Source organism: Anguilla rostrata, chromosome 13 (genome assembly GCF_018555375.3).
Source record: "Anguilla rostrata isolate EN2019 chromosome 13, ASM1855537v3, whole genome shotgun sequence".
In the NCBI taxonomy this organism is placed as follows: domain Eukaryota; kingdom Metazoa; phylum Chordata; class Actinopteri; order Anguilliformes; family Anguillidae; genus Anguilla; species Anguilla rostrata.
The window spans coordinates 20363342-20379956 of record NC_057945.1 but is presented as its reverse complement, the minus strand read 5'-3'; the positions used below and the strand labels follow the sequence as shown (position 1 = coordinate 20379956).

At 43.5% G+C, this 16615-nt stretch overlaps 1 protein-coding gene and 1 long non-coding RNA gene across 3 annotated transcripts in view; one reads left to right on the top strand and one right to left on the bottom strand.

The window, feature by feature from the left end:
* LOC135237369 (myosin heavy chain, fast skeletal muscle-like) overlaps positions 1–2655 on the top strand; it is a 15816-nt gene extending 13161 nt beyond the window's left edge. The window contains exons 37-41 of the mRNA XM_064304482.1: positions 13–183; positions 435–539; positions 623–718; positions 2297–2428; positions 2528–2655. Coding sequence (XP_064160552.1) covers positions 13–183; positions 435–539; positions 623–718; positions 2297–2428; positions 2528–2545 — 522 coding nt within the window. The 3' untranslated portion in view covers positions 2546–2655. The remainder of the gene's footprint in view (positions 1–12; positions 184–434; positions 540–622; positions 719–2296; positions 2429–2527) is intronic.
* Positions 2529–16615, bottom strand: LOC135237373 (uncharacterized). Of its 2 annotated transcripts, XR_010324808.1 has the most exons (4): positions 13318–16615; positions 10793–11584; positions 8461–9840; positions 2529–2813 (listed from the first exon to the last, which is right to left on the bottom strand). It is a non-coding gene; the product is annotated as an uncharacterized LOC135237373 (long non-coding RNA). The 2 variants fall into 2 exon arrangements; XR_010324807.1 differs by lacking the exon at positions 2529–2813 and having other exon boundaries at positions 8167–9840.

Here is a 16615-nt window from a genome sequence, read left to right as displayed (position 1 = left end):
ATAAAATTGCAGGCTGCCATGATGGCAGAAGAGCTGAAGAAGGAGCAGGACACCAGCGCTCATCTGGAGAGGATGAAGAAGAACCTGGAGGTTACAGTCAAGGACCTGCAGCACCGTCTGGATGAGGCTGAGAGTCTGGCTATGAAGGGCGGAAAGAAACAGCTCCAGAAACTGGAAGCAAGGGTAATCCACCTGTAGCAACTTCATTTAGCCAAATCAGTGCCCACTAGAAATTATAAATATTAGATTTCATTAATTCCAGTTGGTATTTTTTTTTTTTTTTTTTTTTTAAACAAATTCATTTTCCAGATATGTTGTGAGGTTGCACATTAATCAATAAAAATAAGAGGATCCCAGCTACATAGTATATTAACCATGTGATAATATACTGTATTATCTTTTGTCTAATGCTCCTGGCAAATTTTACATCCAAGGTGCGTGAACTGGAATCTGAAGTTGAGACTGAACAGAAACATGCAGCCGATGCCATCAAAGGTGTCCGTAAATATGAGAGGAGAGTCAAGGAGCTCACCTACCAGGTAAGGTTTTATACATCTTTACCAATAACAGTGGACAACAGCCACACATGCTACTTTTTCTGAATCTCTTTTACTCTCTGCAGACTGAGGAGGACAAGAAGAATGTCTTCAGACTACAGGACCTGGTGGACAAGCTGCAGCTGAAAGTGAAATCTTACAAGAGACAAGCCGAGGAATCTGTAAGTCAAATGCTCCATATTCCATGACTGCAAACGTGAAAAAAACATACTGAAAATATGAAAGCAGGTTCTTCTAAAGCAGTTTTCTCAACTGCACTTTCGTGATCCCTCAGTATCATGTCAGTAAAGCCTTCTTTGATTGCTGATGTTGAACAACTATCATATTACAACCAGTCATCCATGTTGATAGGTCGATTGTTGTTAGTTTAGCGATGATTAACAGGACCATTCCCACTCCGTCACTGTGCTGTATTTAGTGTGGTTACTGGAATCACAGACATGTAGCAGTAGCATATTTTTCCAAAGTTGTGCTATATCATTTTTTTTCTCTGTGCGAAATAGCCTACATGTGCAAAAAGTATAGTTATGTCACCTGCACAAAAAAATAATAAATGAAAAGCTATTCATTATTATGACATTTGTAGTATGAGTTGGTTCATAAAAATGACAAAGTAAAACAAACTCAAATTAAATTCTTAAAATGTAAGATGTTAACTTTGTGATGGAATTTAATCAAGGTAAATTTTTTATAGCATCCACTGTCATTGCTTGTTGATACTTGATGCATTGAGAGAGCTGGATGGAATGGACACGTATCATTTTGCCATAAGTGCAATATTTGGATACATTTTCTTGCCATTGTCCCAGAAGTTCCCCAGTGCCACTGCAGTGCTTTTTTCTTGGGCAAATAATTTGTTACTGAAGAGTTTGAAAGAAAGTTGTTGGCAAATTCTGGAACTGAGTCTTAGTGGAGGTTTGGTCAACTCAAGTGTGCAAACACATTTTGCTTGGGACCTAAACATTAACAGCCTTAAAGAATTTGTGCACTGATTAAGTGCATCAGGATTAGAATAGTTGTCAGTTCCTTGACAGCTTGTTGGAATTTTTTTATTTATCGTTTTTGTCTGCTCTGTGCATCTGCTGAGCCAGTATTTGGTATTCATTCTCAGTTGTTCAATCTTAATGTAAGTTTCAAATGTTGTAATTTCTCTCCTCTAAAACCAGTGTATCATTTCAACAAAGTTTTTGTCATGTTCTGTGATTAGCATGAGCTGTGCCCCTAAGCCCATGTCGCACAACAGCATATCAAAGTCCACAAATCTCCATTGCCAATTGAAGAACTGGGAATGGTACAACATAGTAGAATACCAACTGGATTTTAATGGTTTAGGTGGGAGTTTCATTGGGTCTAAACCTTGCTCCTTTCTGAAAGCTAATGTCAACTATTCAAAAAATACACTTAAAAATAAAACACAGGTAATATTAGTTTGATTGCCAATTCAATTCATAGGAACAGTGCTAAGTAAAGGAACTAGACTTCAATATTTAAAGACACCAGCAAAGTTGACCGAATGATAAAATAAATGACTTAATTAAATTTCTCTTCTGCTGTTTGGCATTGAGGAAAACTTTCAGGAAGTCAGTTTAAATGAAAATGTGTAACAGCTTTTCTTTCCTATCTTTGACAAACTGCAGTGAGAAATTTACTGTTTCAGTATTTAGCTGACATGATTGCTGCTGTATGAAAACATTCACTGTGAAATATTTTGATTGGTAAAATGTCTTTCTCACTCACAGGAGGAACAAGCCAATACTCACCTGTCCAGGTACAGGAAGGTGCAGCATGAGATGGAGGAAGCTCAGGAGCGTGCCGACATCGCTGAGTCCCAGGTCAACAAGTTGAGAGTCAAGAGCCGTGAGATGGGAAAGGTAGGTTTCAAATGAGTTACTGTATATGAAATCCATTGTCAATGTACACAATGAAAATAATTACTAAGAGGTTCTAAATGCACTGTTACTGGATTTCAGGGGAAAGCAGCAGAATGAGGGATGAAACCAAGATGAGACGCAGTAGCAAGCACTCATACAATATGGACTTCTTGTGAAATGTTCTCATGTAAACTGTAAGTCAATAAAGTTCACTGAGCATAAATATTTTCAATGTTTCTAGTATTCTTTATTTTTCTCAAAAATGTATTAGGGATCTCATTTAAACACTCCTTTTTCTGCTCTGACTTTCCATACAATGACTCTATTGCAGAAATTATTTCTACTGCTTACATGATAGGTGGCACATGGGACATCTCCTTTCATCCTATAAGCGAACCAAATATTAAAGGGATATTAACAACTGAATCAGTCAGGTGATCAATTGAATATTTAAATAAGACATTAAATACCTTGACAGCATTATCCTAAAGATACTGCAACTCGACTATATGAGAAAAAACCTCAGAAAGGAAGAAAATGATCACGCTACAGGAATAGCAGATACACCAAATCGTAATATCAACATCCCCAAAAAATTCCCTTTAACACAGTGACACACTTCACAATATAGGAAACTGTCCAATTTAATTTTTGTAAATAGTGTGAACTTAGTGAAATTAAAAACTCTGTGACCTAGTTGAACTTGCTTGAAGTGCCAAGGATAAGAAAAGCCATTATTGCTGTTGTTTTTTTTTTTGGACTATTTTGTGGCAGAAGCTAGATATGGAAAAATATGCATAATAAAATCAGTATATACATGATTTTGTGGCAGATAATAAATTTTGTTGGCAAGTAGCTGTGGTATAATCCTCATTCCAACCATCCAGTATACTGGACATTTTAAATATCAGATTCCTGCTTCTCAGATCAATGGTAGAGTACTCTTATCTGCTTCAGCTTCCTGAACATGTTAGCCAGAAGTGTTTTTTTATGTCATTCAAATTAATAGAGGATATGACAAGAAGAAGCAGAGATGCTATTTATTTAATTATTCAGTGTTAATGTTTAGTTGCATTTTTTTCCACTGTCCAGTAATCTGAACATTTGGAATTAAGGCTGTGGTCGGACAGGATGTGCTTTGCAAGCTTGAAGCACTCTCTTTAGAGTATAATTTAAAGATAATTTTTCCATTTTTAAAAAGCAATGAGCTCTATAGTGCTACTCTATGGCTTAATCCAATTTAGGACTGGCTTCAGAATGGAGTCATCAATAGGCAAACAATATTTCATCACATAATGTCAAACTGTTTGGGATTTATTTGCTTTTTGATAAAATGCCACACCCACATGCTCATTCTTTGTTTTAAAGTGTACCCACTTAATTTATATAACTTTTAAAGATATTCATGAGTACGTGCTCCAATTCAAGTTTCAGGCAATTCAGTAAAACCATCCAGGAGAAGAAAGATCTTAGTGTTTTTTAATTCATTCAAAATGATGGCAAATCTATAATCGTAGGCTAATGGGTCCTTTATGCAAATTTGTTCTGTATGTAAAGTAGTATCTTGAGACATTAGTTTCTGGTCCCTAAGTAAAACAGAGTAGGACTTAGCATTGGATGAAATACTTTATTTTGTTGCAAAGTAATCAGTATATATACATTTTTCTTGGTATAGTGTTCATGTTTGTTGCATACCCCTTGGACCCCCTGACAAAAAAGGGTACCACGTTTTGCATCAATACAACAAAGAATTGCAGAGATATAATTCACCTCCTATTTGGCATCTTCTCCTTCAAAGTTATTTGTTTAGAGCAACCTTATTGTTTGACCTAGCAACTATCTTTCGATAACTTTTTGTCATGGTGCTCTCAAATTTCATGATCAATGTCAGACACACTAGAAAGAGATATCTGTTAAATATTTTTCAAAAAATTTGAAATGGCAGAAAATTCTAAATAGAGGATATTGTAACACCTAACCATTTGATCAGTCCATAAGAAAAGATCTGTGAGTTAGGATTCAAGTGTCTCACTCAAAATGGGCAATTATAATTGTTATGGGTTACGACTGAATATTGGAAATTCAAATGACAGTGCCAGCAAGTGGTCAGTCAATGCCAAAATCTTTCAGTGGCCACAAGGATGTACCCACTACAAATGTGTCAAGCCTTATTCATGTAGTTAGGCCAAAACCGGGGACAGTGGAAAATGGCTAATAGCATTTCCAATATGGCAGCAATCCAAGTGAGTGGTGACACATACGGTACAGGTATATTTCCCAGATGAGATCATTGCTTGGACCCCTAATAATAGTAATAAATATAGTTGCTAGCAGCAATGAAGGGGCCAAGTGCTACAGTACCTCCATGAGAACTATTCTGCTGGTTGTTCAATTCAGACTCATTACTGTAATGTTCCCCATAATATTTGGTTGAAATGTATGCTTTAGTTTCAGAGTAATTAGGGTTTAAATATGCATTTTGGGATAGCATCCCCAAGTGGTCAAATTTCACAAAATATTGTTGTGTGACCCCAGACCTTATGGTAAGTATCTGTACCAAGTTTGATGCCAATAGATGAGGTTTGCAAATATATGGCCCCTCTTCCTTTATGGTGCCTTTGCCAACAAATTTGTTAGTATATTGCAGTCATATTGTTTGACCGTACAACTGTCTGTTAACAACTCTTAAAGAAAATGTTCCATAGATGTAACCCAAAATTGCAGCTGGATTCAGCATTGACTCTAGGAGATGTCCAAAATGACTGAAAAACAAAATGGCCGACACCAATGGCATATGTTGCACAAAAGGGTTGATTAAAATATCTGCTTTGTTGCAGAGTAATCAGCATATATAAGAGAAATTGTGGGTCAAATATTATGCAACTTGCTATACCCCTTGCTGTACCCCTTAGGCCCCCTGATAAAGAAAGGTGCCAAGTTTTGCATCAATACAACAAAGCATTGCAGAGATATGGCTCATTTTCTATTTTGAATTCAACCTTGCACAGATAGGGGGCAATTCAGAAACCCCAATGAATTTCACCATTTTTTTTTTTGTGGTATTATTAAATGGCCTTGAACATATATTTTAAATATATACACTTTCTGAGATATACCAATTTACCTATACTTGTAATATTAGTACCAGAAATAATTACATAGAAAAGTACACATTTTTACAAATGATGGGCATGCAGTGTTTGTTTTCAGTGTTTTTGTGAGTACAGTGTATCAGAAAGACTCACATTTTATGGGTCAACTCCTAAATGTCCAGTATACTGGATGCTGGATGTTGATATGGACGCTTGATGATTCAGCGAGTCACTTCTTTCAATAAGCCTCTTCAGGTTGAGACCCTGTAGCAGCCAATAATGTAATAACTACCGTTAATGTAATAACTGCCAATAACGTAATCATTTTTCCGTTCTTAATGTAATAAAAGTCGATAACGTAATAACTTACCAATAATGTAATAACATTTCTGAACCAATGACGTAATTACTTTTTGCACATAATGTAATAAGTTATTAGATTATTGACTGGTTATTACATTATTAGTTGGGTTTAAAAAAATCATTAAAAATGTAATAATAGGAGCCGATAATGTAATAATATACTTGTATCACTATGTATAAGTTTTATTTATTATCAAGTGTCAGACTTCCATAACACTTAGCTGCTCAAAAACCAGGCCAATCCTGGCCCCTGAATCTTAGTCCTAACTCTGAGAAAACACAAACACACACACACCTACTCTCTCTCTCTCTCTAGGAATTAATTGTTTGTGTAACTTGATGCTTAGACTTATCTCCAGCCCTGCCTTATACTCCTTTGCCATTTGAGTACCAAATTAAGTAGGAGCACACGTTTGCAAACAGAGACATTGTTGTATAATATGAAATCTATACCTCTTTGAAGATGCTGTGTTCTCAAATAAAAAAGATCACCGCTTCTTTCCATGAAAAATATAATCTTTAATCAAGTGTATTTAAATAACTTCTTCAACCAAACTGGCACTATTATCCCTTGTGCTCAACTTTCAACCTCTTAATGCAAAATTCTAAACTGTAAAATATAGTATATAACATGACCTACAAAGATAACTTTGGTAACACATCATTCAGTTTTATCATAATAATAAAGGATGGTTTACCGTCCCTTTTTTAAAGAACTAAACATTCTCTTAATACACATTACATTTACAGTATATATACCAATTGGTCCCAGCATCAGGTTTTGTCTCAGAAAACATTAAATTTTTTCAACAGAACTATTTTGTTAAATATTTTTTGCCCAAACTAATATAAAAGTAGTACTGATAATTATTTTAACAACATGTATTTTGCACTCCAAATTAGGAAGTATCGATAAGAGTATTGATAAGTATTGGTATTGATAAGCAGTATCAATAGTGGTATTGGTATTGATAAAATCCTATAATGGATACTGTGCGCAATTTTGTCTAAACTAATGTTGTCTTTCTTGACATGGTCCGGTAGCTAGCGTTAGCTGTGCAAATAGCTATGTAATTTAGTAAAGTTACATTGTCATTAAATGTAATACGAAATCTACATCAACAAATAATATGATCTCTCATGTTACACAAAAACTTTTTAGGGTTCCATAACTCCCCTAACCCCCCCTTTTTCTGTTATTGTAACGCATGCAGACACCGGAAAAAACAGTTCGCCGCTCACAAAAAAAAAAAACACTAACTGTGCGCCGCTTGTCATTTTTTCCCGGGAATGTCGCCACAGACACCAAGTTTTTTAATCCTGAATTATGATAATAATAATAGTATAAATTCATATAAAAATAGGCTCAATCACCATTGTGTTACCCAATGCAGCGATAGATAGTGACTTAAAAGACATTTATTTTAATGAAAATCTTTGAGATTATTAGTTTAAACAAGGTTACTTCTTCTGATTTGTTAAAATGCATTTCCAGATTTTATAACAAATGGACATGGCACCTGATCTGCTCAATGGCAGAAATTGCATTTCAGGTCAATTAATCAAAAAGCCTGTGCAGGAGTTTGCCAAACTTGCATTAACTGATTTCAAGAGAGGAACTACTACAGCTTCAGTGGATTTCCACTGGTAGTCTGCTAAAGCAATGAAATAAAGTGACTTCATCATATTTAATAAAGTTAACTAGATTGCAACACCAGAGATTCTAGAGTGCTATTTATGCATTGCATACTTACTGATTTGGCTAGCAGTAAAACAACAGTACTTGCAAAATATTTGTAAAAACTGTATTTCTGACAGTATATTTATCTCAGACATAACAATGCAACAACCTGAAACCCTCATAAACTGTTCTCTACATTCTCTCCCCTCCACTGCCCACCCCCTCTTTGCAACCTACTTCAATGAGAAAGTTGTAGACATCCGCAGCTCCTTCAGTCTACCAAGGCTCCTGGATCTGTCTTTACCCCTTCTCCCATCCCTCCTCCCTCTTCCCACTTATGCTCCCTCCCTTCCTCTCTGCCTTCTCTCCCCTCACAGATGCTGACGTATCTGAACTCCTGCTCTCCACTCATGCAACCACCTGTGCCCTTGACCCGATACCCTCCTTTCCCTCCAGCCCATCACTCCTTTTTTTGATCAAATTTTCAGATTTTTAGCTTAGAAAAAAATATAATATACATAGTAATGTAGTAATGTAGACAATTCTCAAACCTCGCTCCCACCCACCTACCCCATGGTGATATTCTCCCTCACTCCCTCCAAGATCTTCTTTTAGCAAGAGACATAATGTTGATAATATTAGTACTAATTAATAATACTGATCATCATCCTCCTCATCATCATATAGAGCAATTCTCTGTATGTAAACACTGACATCGCATATACATGACTAAAAATATAGAGATAGTGTCTAAGCAGTCACAGGGCACCTACTATCCAATCTGGGCATCAAATATGGATAAATAAATAAATACAACAACCATTTGGAATATAGAAAAAAGTGGGAATTTTCTTTAATTAACAATGCCATAGTTACAAGTCCAATCCATCACTCACCTTTCTGGTGAATTCCCCCTGATCTTCTAGATGCTTTCCCTCCTCCTTCAAGTTTCCTACTAAAGAAACCTGTTCTTGACTCCTCAGCTGTCATTAACTACAGATCTGTCTCTTTGCTCCCATTCTTGTCCAAAACTCTTGAACATTCTGTCTTTAAAAGACTCTCCACTTTCCTCTCTGATAATAACTAGCTGGTCCCGCATCAGTCAGGGTTCAGACATCATTAAGAAGAAAGAGAGCAAATATATTGCAGTACATTCTCTTCCCATAAGGATCAACCATTGAGCTTTAATCTAAAATCACCTACTAGATGTCATGTTACAGCATAACAAGATCACACAATTACTCTCAAATAAAATTTGTAATTTCACAATAGAAAATAGCTTACTTTTTAGTAAATATTCTAAAGTGAGCAGTGCAGCAATGGTAAGAGCAGGAAGAGCTCTGGGGTTGAATACTGAAGGCATATTAAACTCAACTCTACAGTAAATGTCACAGCACATCCCGACAAATAGCATTGCTTTCAGTGCACCGCTGAGTGAGCAGCTGCATCAGTATTTCATCTTCATAGACCCACCCTATGGATCAAGTGCACCATTTTTATTAAACACATGTAACCACTTCTGAATGTTAGTCCCCAATCCATTTTTGGCAATCATCTTTCCCAGGGAATGTTGATGCCCTATAATATCAAACATCCTGTATAAAAATAGGTCACTGAATCCCTGCAGGCTAAATTCTTGGGAAAGCTGGGAAGTGTAAGGTCATGCTGTTGAGGTAACTGATTTGCCTTTAACAAAGTGGATGATTATGGAAATAAACCATGTTATGTCATGTCAAAAAATCAGAAGCCACAAAGGATTATAGAGTCTTTCAAGTCCTTTTCTCATTTTAGCTGTGAATGCTTTTGTGTACAGGCTACAGTAAAATAACACACAAAAAAATGTTCCTTTATTTAGAAAAAAAAACTGTCATAGCTTATCAGGGATCAGAAGTTTTTCACACTTTACCAGTCAGGCAAGTTGATAAGAAATCAAACGAAGGAAAGTTTTAAAAGTCAAGCCCTGAAAAAGTTTATCAAGACATGGAATGTCCTCAAGAAACAGGACTGGAGGCTGAAAATATCTTTTTGTTCAAAAATGATTAATTATCTTTGCAAAAACTACTGTATTTACAAATAAAGGTGACCTTGACACTTTAACTAGAACTCGACAAGGTGAATTTAACAGAACTCAAAATACAATTGATATTGAACTGAAGATTGAAAGATTTGCATGGCTCTGAGGGGAAGTGAAGATGATGATGATGAGGAAGATGAGTCGAAGTGCAACAGATGTTGTTGATTTTGAGAAGGGTGATGCAGAAGAGCAGGATAAAGTCCTGTTTGTCCAGCATGAGAAAATGAACTGAATTAAATGATCACATATGATTCAAAACAACATCTCAAATTTGGGGCATGATAAAAAAAATTTAGTTAGTGGGTTTATGGACATAAATAATACATTTTTCCTCTTGGTTTTTTGAAGTGTTGAATATTGGAGGTACATTTTGGTTGTATCTCTGTAATGCTGAAGTCAGCTCATCTCTGTACTGCTGTGAGGTGTCGTCACTCTTGAAATTCATGGATGGAACCTGCACCCAGTTTTAAAAATCTAAGACAGGCAGGAATCCTGCAACAGTACACCAGTGACATTTAATGGCTTCTCCACAGCTAAACTAGGCTCCTTAGCAGTGCCAGAATCAAATCCAACACATGGATTTGTCCTGACTGAAATAGTAAGGACACGTCTGGACATAAAGTAATGTCTTACATTTCCATCTCTGGTTTACAATAATGTGTGAATAATGATAATTTGCTTCAATTATAATGTAGTGCTTAGTGTGTAATTCCCAAGAAGACATAGTCTTCTGCACTGTAACAATAAAATGAAATGGGTTACCACTAGGTACGCATATACATCCCTATAGACATCCCTATAGAGGATCAGCTTCATTTGAAGCATGACTGTTTGAAAACTTTGTTGCGTCAAATCCCAGGGTTCCCAACCCTGGTCTCAGAGAACCCCTGTGTACAGTTACAATTGCTGTATTGTTAATTGTTTTATCATACACTTTAATTGCCTAACGATCCATCCATGCATTTTCTATATGCGCTTATCCTGGTCAGAGTGCATGTGGGTGGTGCTGGAACCTATCCCAGCATGCATTGGGCGAGAGGCAGGCATGCACCCTGGACGGGGTCGCCAATCCATCACAGGCATTGGGTGAGAGGCAGGAATACACCCTCAACAGGTCGCCAATCTATCACAGGTAACACACACAATTCACTCACCGTTCACACTCACTCACGTGTGCTCGGGTTTCTCTTCATTGTTCACGAGTCTACTGCCCTCTGCTGGTTAGCTAGCTGAGGACAGTGGGCTCGTGGATCTTGGGTGTGATTTGAGCAGACGTGCCTCTCTCTCTCTCCTCCTCTCTCTCTCTGAAGGTCTGGTGTGATAGCGCAGTACCAGTGGCTTAACCGTGGTTGTGTCTAGAGCATCAGACCGGCGGACCAGGCCGGACCTTATAGTGTTGGGGCTAGGCAGGTACCAGTGGCCTGACTGCGGCCTGCTGAACCCCCAACGCCGAAGCCAGGACAGCGCTTGGAGGCCCCCCTGCCAGAAGACTCCCGCCATCCGGCGACCACACCACTGCTGCGGAACGCCCATCGCCGGAGACCAGAGGGGAGTGCAGAGCTGCCCGGAGAGAAGGCCCGTAGCAGCTCGCTCTCCAGTCTATGCCAGCCTTGCTGGGCCTTCGCCCTTGCTCCGTTCTCCCCTCTCTTGCTCTCCAGGCCGCAGCAGACCACCAGGTGGACCCAGAGGACGAGGCCGAGGAGCAGGCGGAAAGGGGGACCCGAGGACCTCCCCCCACAATGGCAGCGGTGCTCTGATCCAGCAAAGACACCATGGTGGATCAACGCCGGGCACCCCTACTGGAAGGGAGGTCCCATTGCACCTGGAGGAGCTGAGCCCAGATCAGCTCCCTCCGTTTCAGCACTGCTTGGTCCCCCTGGGACGGACCAGCAACCTGCTAAGCGCTGTTCCTGTGCTTCCTTCTCTTCTACCTGCTTAGGTCCGGCCTGAGTGAGTGAGAGAGAGGATGGCATCAGGAGCCCAGCCAGGAGTCAGACGCCATAACGCTGTCCGGATGACCCTCCAGAACAGCGGAGAAGGGGGCAGCGGTGCTAGTGGCCCCCCCTGGTGGCACGAGGGGCGAAGGGCGCAGCCATAGGGGGCACCACTGAGCCAGCAGCCACAGGGGGGGGCAAGCAATGCTGCTGCCCCAAACGCAAACAAGAGACAGGTTTGACCCGCCTAGAATTTAGCCAGTGCTTCATGGGCGAGCCATGGGCTTCGTGCCTGGCGAACCAAACTGCCTGGTGAAGGTTCCTGGAAACGCTGACATTTTTGAAATTAGTTTCAGAAGTGCAAACATCCTGGAGAGGTTCTGGAACCTCTATAGAGAGGGGAAGGATAAGGCTCCCCTCAGTAATTTCGATGTAGAGCCCCTGTCCGACACGGAAAACAAGGTGGTCACTGTGCAGTTTTATAATGAAGCTGTACAGAACCACGATGTGAGTACGTGGTTGGGCAGGTATGGCATTGTTAGATCTGAAGCCCGGAGAGTCCTTGATGAGGACGGAGTCTGGACCGGAGCCAGGAAATGGCTGGTCCAGCTAAACCCGGACCCCTCTGCACCGGGGGGGGGGTATGCCACATCCCCAGCTCTATCACGCTGGGGAGACACAGGGGGGTGGTGTTCTATTACGGCATGCCCAAGCTGTGCAGGAACTGCGGCGAGTAAGGCCACTAAGCCGCAGCCTGCGCGGTGGTCAAGTGCAAGACATGCAGCGGCGAGAACGAGGCCAGGGCATGCCGTGATCCAAAGCCCTGTAACCTCTGCGGAGCGAGGGGGCATCTCTTTAGAGATTGCCCCCTTTCGTACACGAACACCATCTGCTGCCCCCCCTCCGGCTCCACCGCCTCCCTCGCCTACCCCTATGCCATGCACCAGACCACCCACTCCCACCCCTTCCCAGCCTGGAAGCCCACCCCCACAAGCACAGACCATAGCACAAGACCCTACCCTCTGTATCACCACCCCTGGAACCCCCAACTTCACAGCGCCTCCTGTTGAATTAGGTCCTACCAACCCCGTCACTGTTGAAGAGAAGCCTGACTCCGACACCCCTATTATGGTGGTGGAGTCAGACTCCTCAACAACCAAATCAGATTCCAATTTGATAACACCCTGGCAAAAAATCAAACAAAGAAAGGGCAAAAGAATCAGATCACCAACCGCAGCAAGTCAACAATCCCCCATTCAACCTCCCAACCCCGCAATAGCTCGCCAACAAACAAAAAAACAAACAACACAGCCAAATTCAAAACTGGAACACAGTACACCTTCCACAGCCAGGCCTGAGCCCCCTTCCCGCCCTGCCAAACCATCTCCACCACCACCCATACACTACAAAGAAAACCTTCAAAACCCCATCACTTTTCGACCCAGAACCATTAGGGACCAGCCAGCCCCCGGTCCAGACTCTGTTAAAGGGTCTGCAACATCAGCCTCCTCTCAGGGGGAAGCCTGGGGCAAGAACACCTGCCCCCACCTCTCCAGGACGGAACCTCCCAGGCAGTCAGGAGGGGAGGCCTGTGAGTGCACATGGTCCGGGGGTGAGTAGGCACCACAATAACCCGGACACAGTTTTGGACAAACTCAATAAAATCAGTCGAGACATCGCCAATAGTAACATAGGATCATCAGACACACATAAACAATAAAACCTATCATGACATATTCACTTACAATTTCAACACTTAACACCCGTAGTATCAAAGACTCAGCCAAACGACACACCGTTTTCTCCATCCTTTCCCAGGTCCCCTCAGACATCATCCTGCTCCAGGAATGTGGCATTCCGTTCCGGGAGTTGGATGGCATTCTGGGGGGAGAATGGAGATTGGGAGACTCTCTCTGGTCTGGCTCTAACATCGCCAGAGCTGATGTAGTCGGCACGTTAGTGAAAAATCCCTATGTACATCAAGTAACATCGTAGAGAGTGGGTGAATCCTCGTCACGGATTTCGAGGTCGGGGGTTCCCCACTCAGGGTCATCAACGTGTACGGCCCCACCAGCGTGGCCGAGAGGGTCTCCGTTTTCACAAAACTGTCACCACTGTTACATTGCACAATGTCGGTTGTCGTGGGGGGGGGATTTCAACTGTGCTCTAAAAGATGAGGACCGCAGCAGACCCAGACGGGATCGTTCCAGCAACCTGCTGTGGTCCCTCATAGAGGATTTCTCCCTCCACGACGCCGGGGGCGCCTCTCCCCCCCAACACACGTGGGTGAGTTCCTCTGGTTGCTCCTCAACCAGGATTGATTTGTTTCTGCTCTCCCCAGGCCTGGGAGTGCCCGCTTATTCGATCCAGGCGGTGCACTTCTCAGACCACCACATGGTGACCGTGTCCCTGACCTGGGAGAAATCCATAACCGTGGGTAAGAGGCTCTGGCGAATGAACACCAGCCATCTCCGAGACCCCCAGGTGCAACTCTCCTTCTCGAGACGTTACCTGGAGTGGGTGAGTCTGAAACATCTTTTTGACTCCCCGGTGGAGTGGTGGGAGATGGTGAAGGAGCGAGTGCGAGGCTACTTCCGGGTAGCCGGGCGGAGGAAGGCAAAGGAAAGGAGGGCAGGTTTTGTACGTCACAATGCTGCCCTCCAGAGACTGAGCCTCCTCCAGTCCCGAGGCCTGGATGGTAGCAGCAAAATCGCACAGACTCGACAGAGCCTCACCACCCTCTACTGGGAGGAGCGGGAAAAATTCTTTTTCCGCTCCAAGCTCCAGGGCCTCGAGGAGGATGAGAAGTGCACGCGGTTTTTCTTCCGCAGGGCGGTCTAAGACTAACAACATCTTGTCTCTCTATAACAACAGAGGTGTGGTGGTGTCTGAAGAGGCGGAGGTCCGTGAGGTGGCCAGGGAGTTCTACGGGGGCCTTTAAAGTGAGAGGCCCTCCGAGGAGGATCTCATGGACACCTTCCTGGGCTGCTTTGACAGACGTCTGGGTGATGAGCAGATGGAGCCGAAGTTGAGCACCGAAGAGCTCACCCGAGCCGTGCTATCCTCAACCAGCACAAAGCTCCGGGTCCTGGCGGAATCCCAGCCGAGTTCTACCAAACTTACTGGGATCTCCTGAAGGAGGACGTGGCGGAAGTCTTTAGAGCGGCGTACAGGGAAGGGCGGTTGGGGGCCTCACTGAGACAGAGCTCGGTAGCTTTTGTCCCAAAGAAGGGGGACCTGAAGGACCTCCGCAACTGGCGGCCGATCAACCTCCTCTCAGTCGACTATAAGATCATGGCGAAGGCGCTGATGAGGAGGTTCCAAGGCCTGATAACATCGGTGATCGGGCGGACCAGACCTGCAGTGTGCAGGGGAGGTCCATTAATGACAACCTGCTCCTCACGAGGGATTTAATCGTCCACTCCGGGGAGCAGAGGTCCCCCTTGTGCCTTCTCAGCCTTGACCAAGAGAAGGCATTTGACCGGGTGAGTCATGTGTGCTTGGAGAGAGTGCTGGAGAGAATGAACATTCCTGGCCCCCTCCGGCGCTGGACGAAGATCTGCCTGACTGACATAACGGGCAGAGTGGTTGTCAACCGCCAGCCCTCTGACCCGTTTGCCATCAGGTCTGGTGTCAGGCAGGGGTGCCCTCTAGCATCTCTCCTGTACGTCATCTACCTGAACCGTTTCTCCAGGCCATCAGGGCCAGCCCCGGAGTGGCGGGCTACCCGCTGTCGGGGGCTGGGGGAGAGCGGCTAAAAGTGATGGTGTACATGGATGACATCACCATCGTCACCACAGATAGTCGCTCCATCGCTTGTGCCACCAAGGTAACGACTTCTGTGCGGCCACTGGCGCCCTGGTCAACAGGGACAAGAGTGAAATGTTTCTGTCTCCTTATTATAGTGAGCCGTTAACCGTTTCCTTCCCTGTGCGCAGAGATACCATCAAGCTCTTGGGGGTGACCTTCCAGGCTGACGGAGGAGGGCGAACGAGCTGGGAGGGAGCCCTGCACCACGTCCAAAACAAAGCCCGAAGCTGGAGTGCGCGGCCCCTGACCATGGCGGGTAAGATCCTCGTCCTGAAGGCAATTGTCCTGCCCATTCTTCTTAATGTGGGGAGGGTGTTTCCCCCAGACAAGGCCACCAGCAATCAAATCGCTAGGTTGGTCTTTCACTTTGTCTAGGGGAGCAATATGGAAAAATTGAGCAGAGCCACCCTCCTCAAAGACGAGAGGAATAGGGGGTGGGGGGTCCCAGACATAGTTAAAATCATTATGGTGCAGGGTCTGGCCGCTCTGGTCCAGAACGCTGGGAAGGAGGGAAAGGCCTCTGGTGCCTTTGCCAGGTACTACACCACCCCCTTCCTAAAGGCAGTAGGCCTGGGTGTGCTTGACCTAACTGTACCGTATAGCTGGGAACCCCCTTTGTCTATCAGGCGCTGAAGGACTTTGCTTTTGGGGCAGGATTGCCCAGGGCTGGCTTGACCTCGTGGAGCTATAAAATCATCATGGCTTATTTAAGATCTAACAAAACAGCCGCACTCCCGAGGTCAGGGCCGGCCCGGGACCCGCAAGTCATCTGGGCAAATGTGACACACAAGTGTCTTACAAATAAACAAAAAGACATTGCCTGGATGACAGCTCACAGGTGTCTCCCCACAAGAACATTTATGTATCGCAGGCACTTAGCTCTGATTGAACGCTGCCCCCACGGTTGCACTGACTCGGAACACATTCACCATCTGTTCTGGGAGTGCACCGTGGCTAGGCGGGTCTGGGGCCTTGTTGTTTCCTCTGTCTCCCAAAACAGGTTGCTGCCGATGTCCTCCCTGACGGCTGAGAGAGTCCTCTACGGTCCCCGAGAGGGACTCAAGACCATGGAGCTCCAGCGTCAGTGGGGGATTATCAATACCATCAAGCAGGTCCTGTGGGAGACAAGGAACATCAAGGTCTACCAAAAAACAGCAGTGGACCTGGTCACTCTCCGGAGGAGGATTCAGAGCCTCCTCCAGGACGGCGTTCTGGTGGACTGGCGGAAAAACA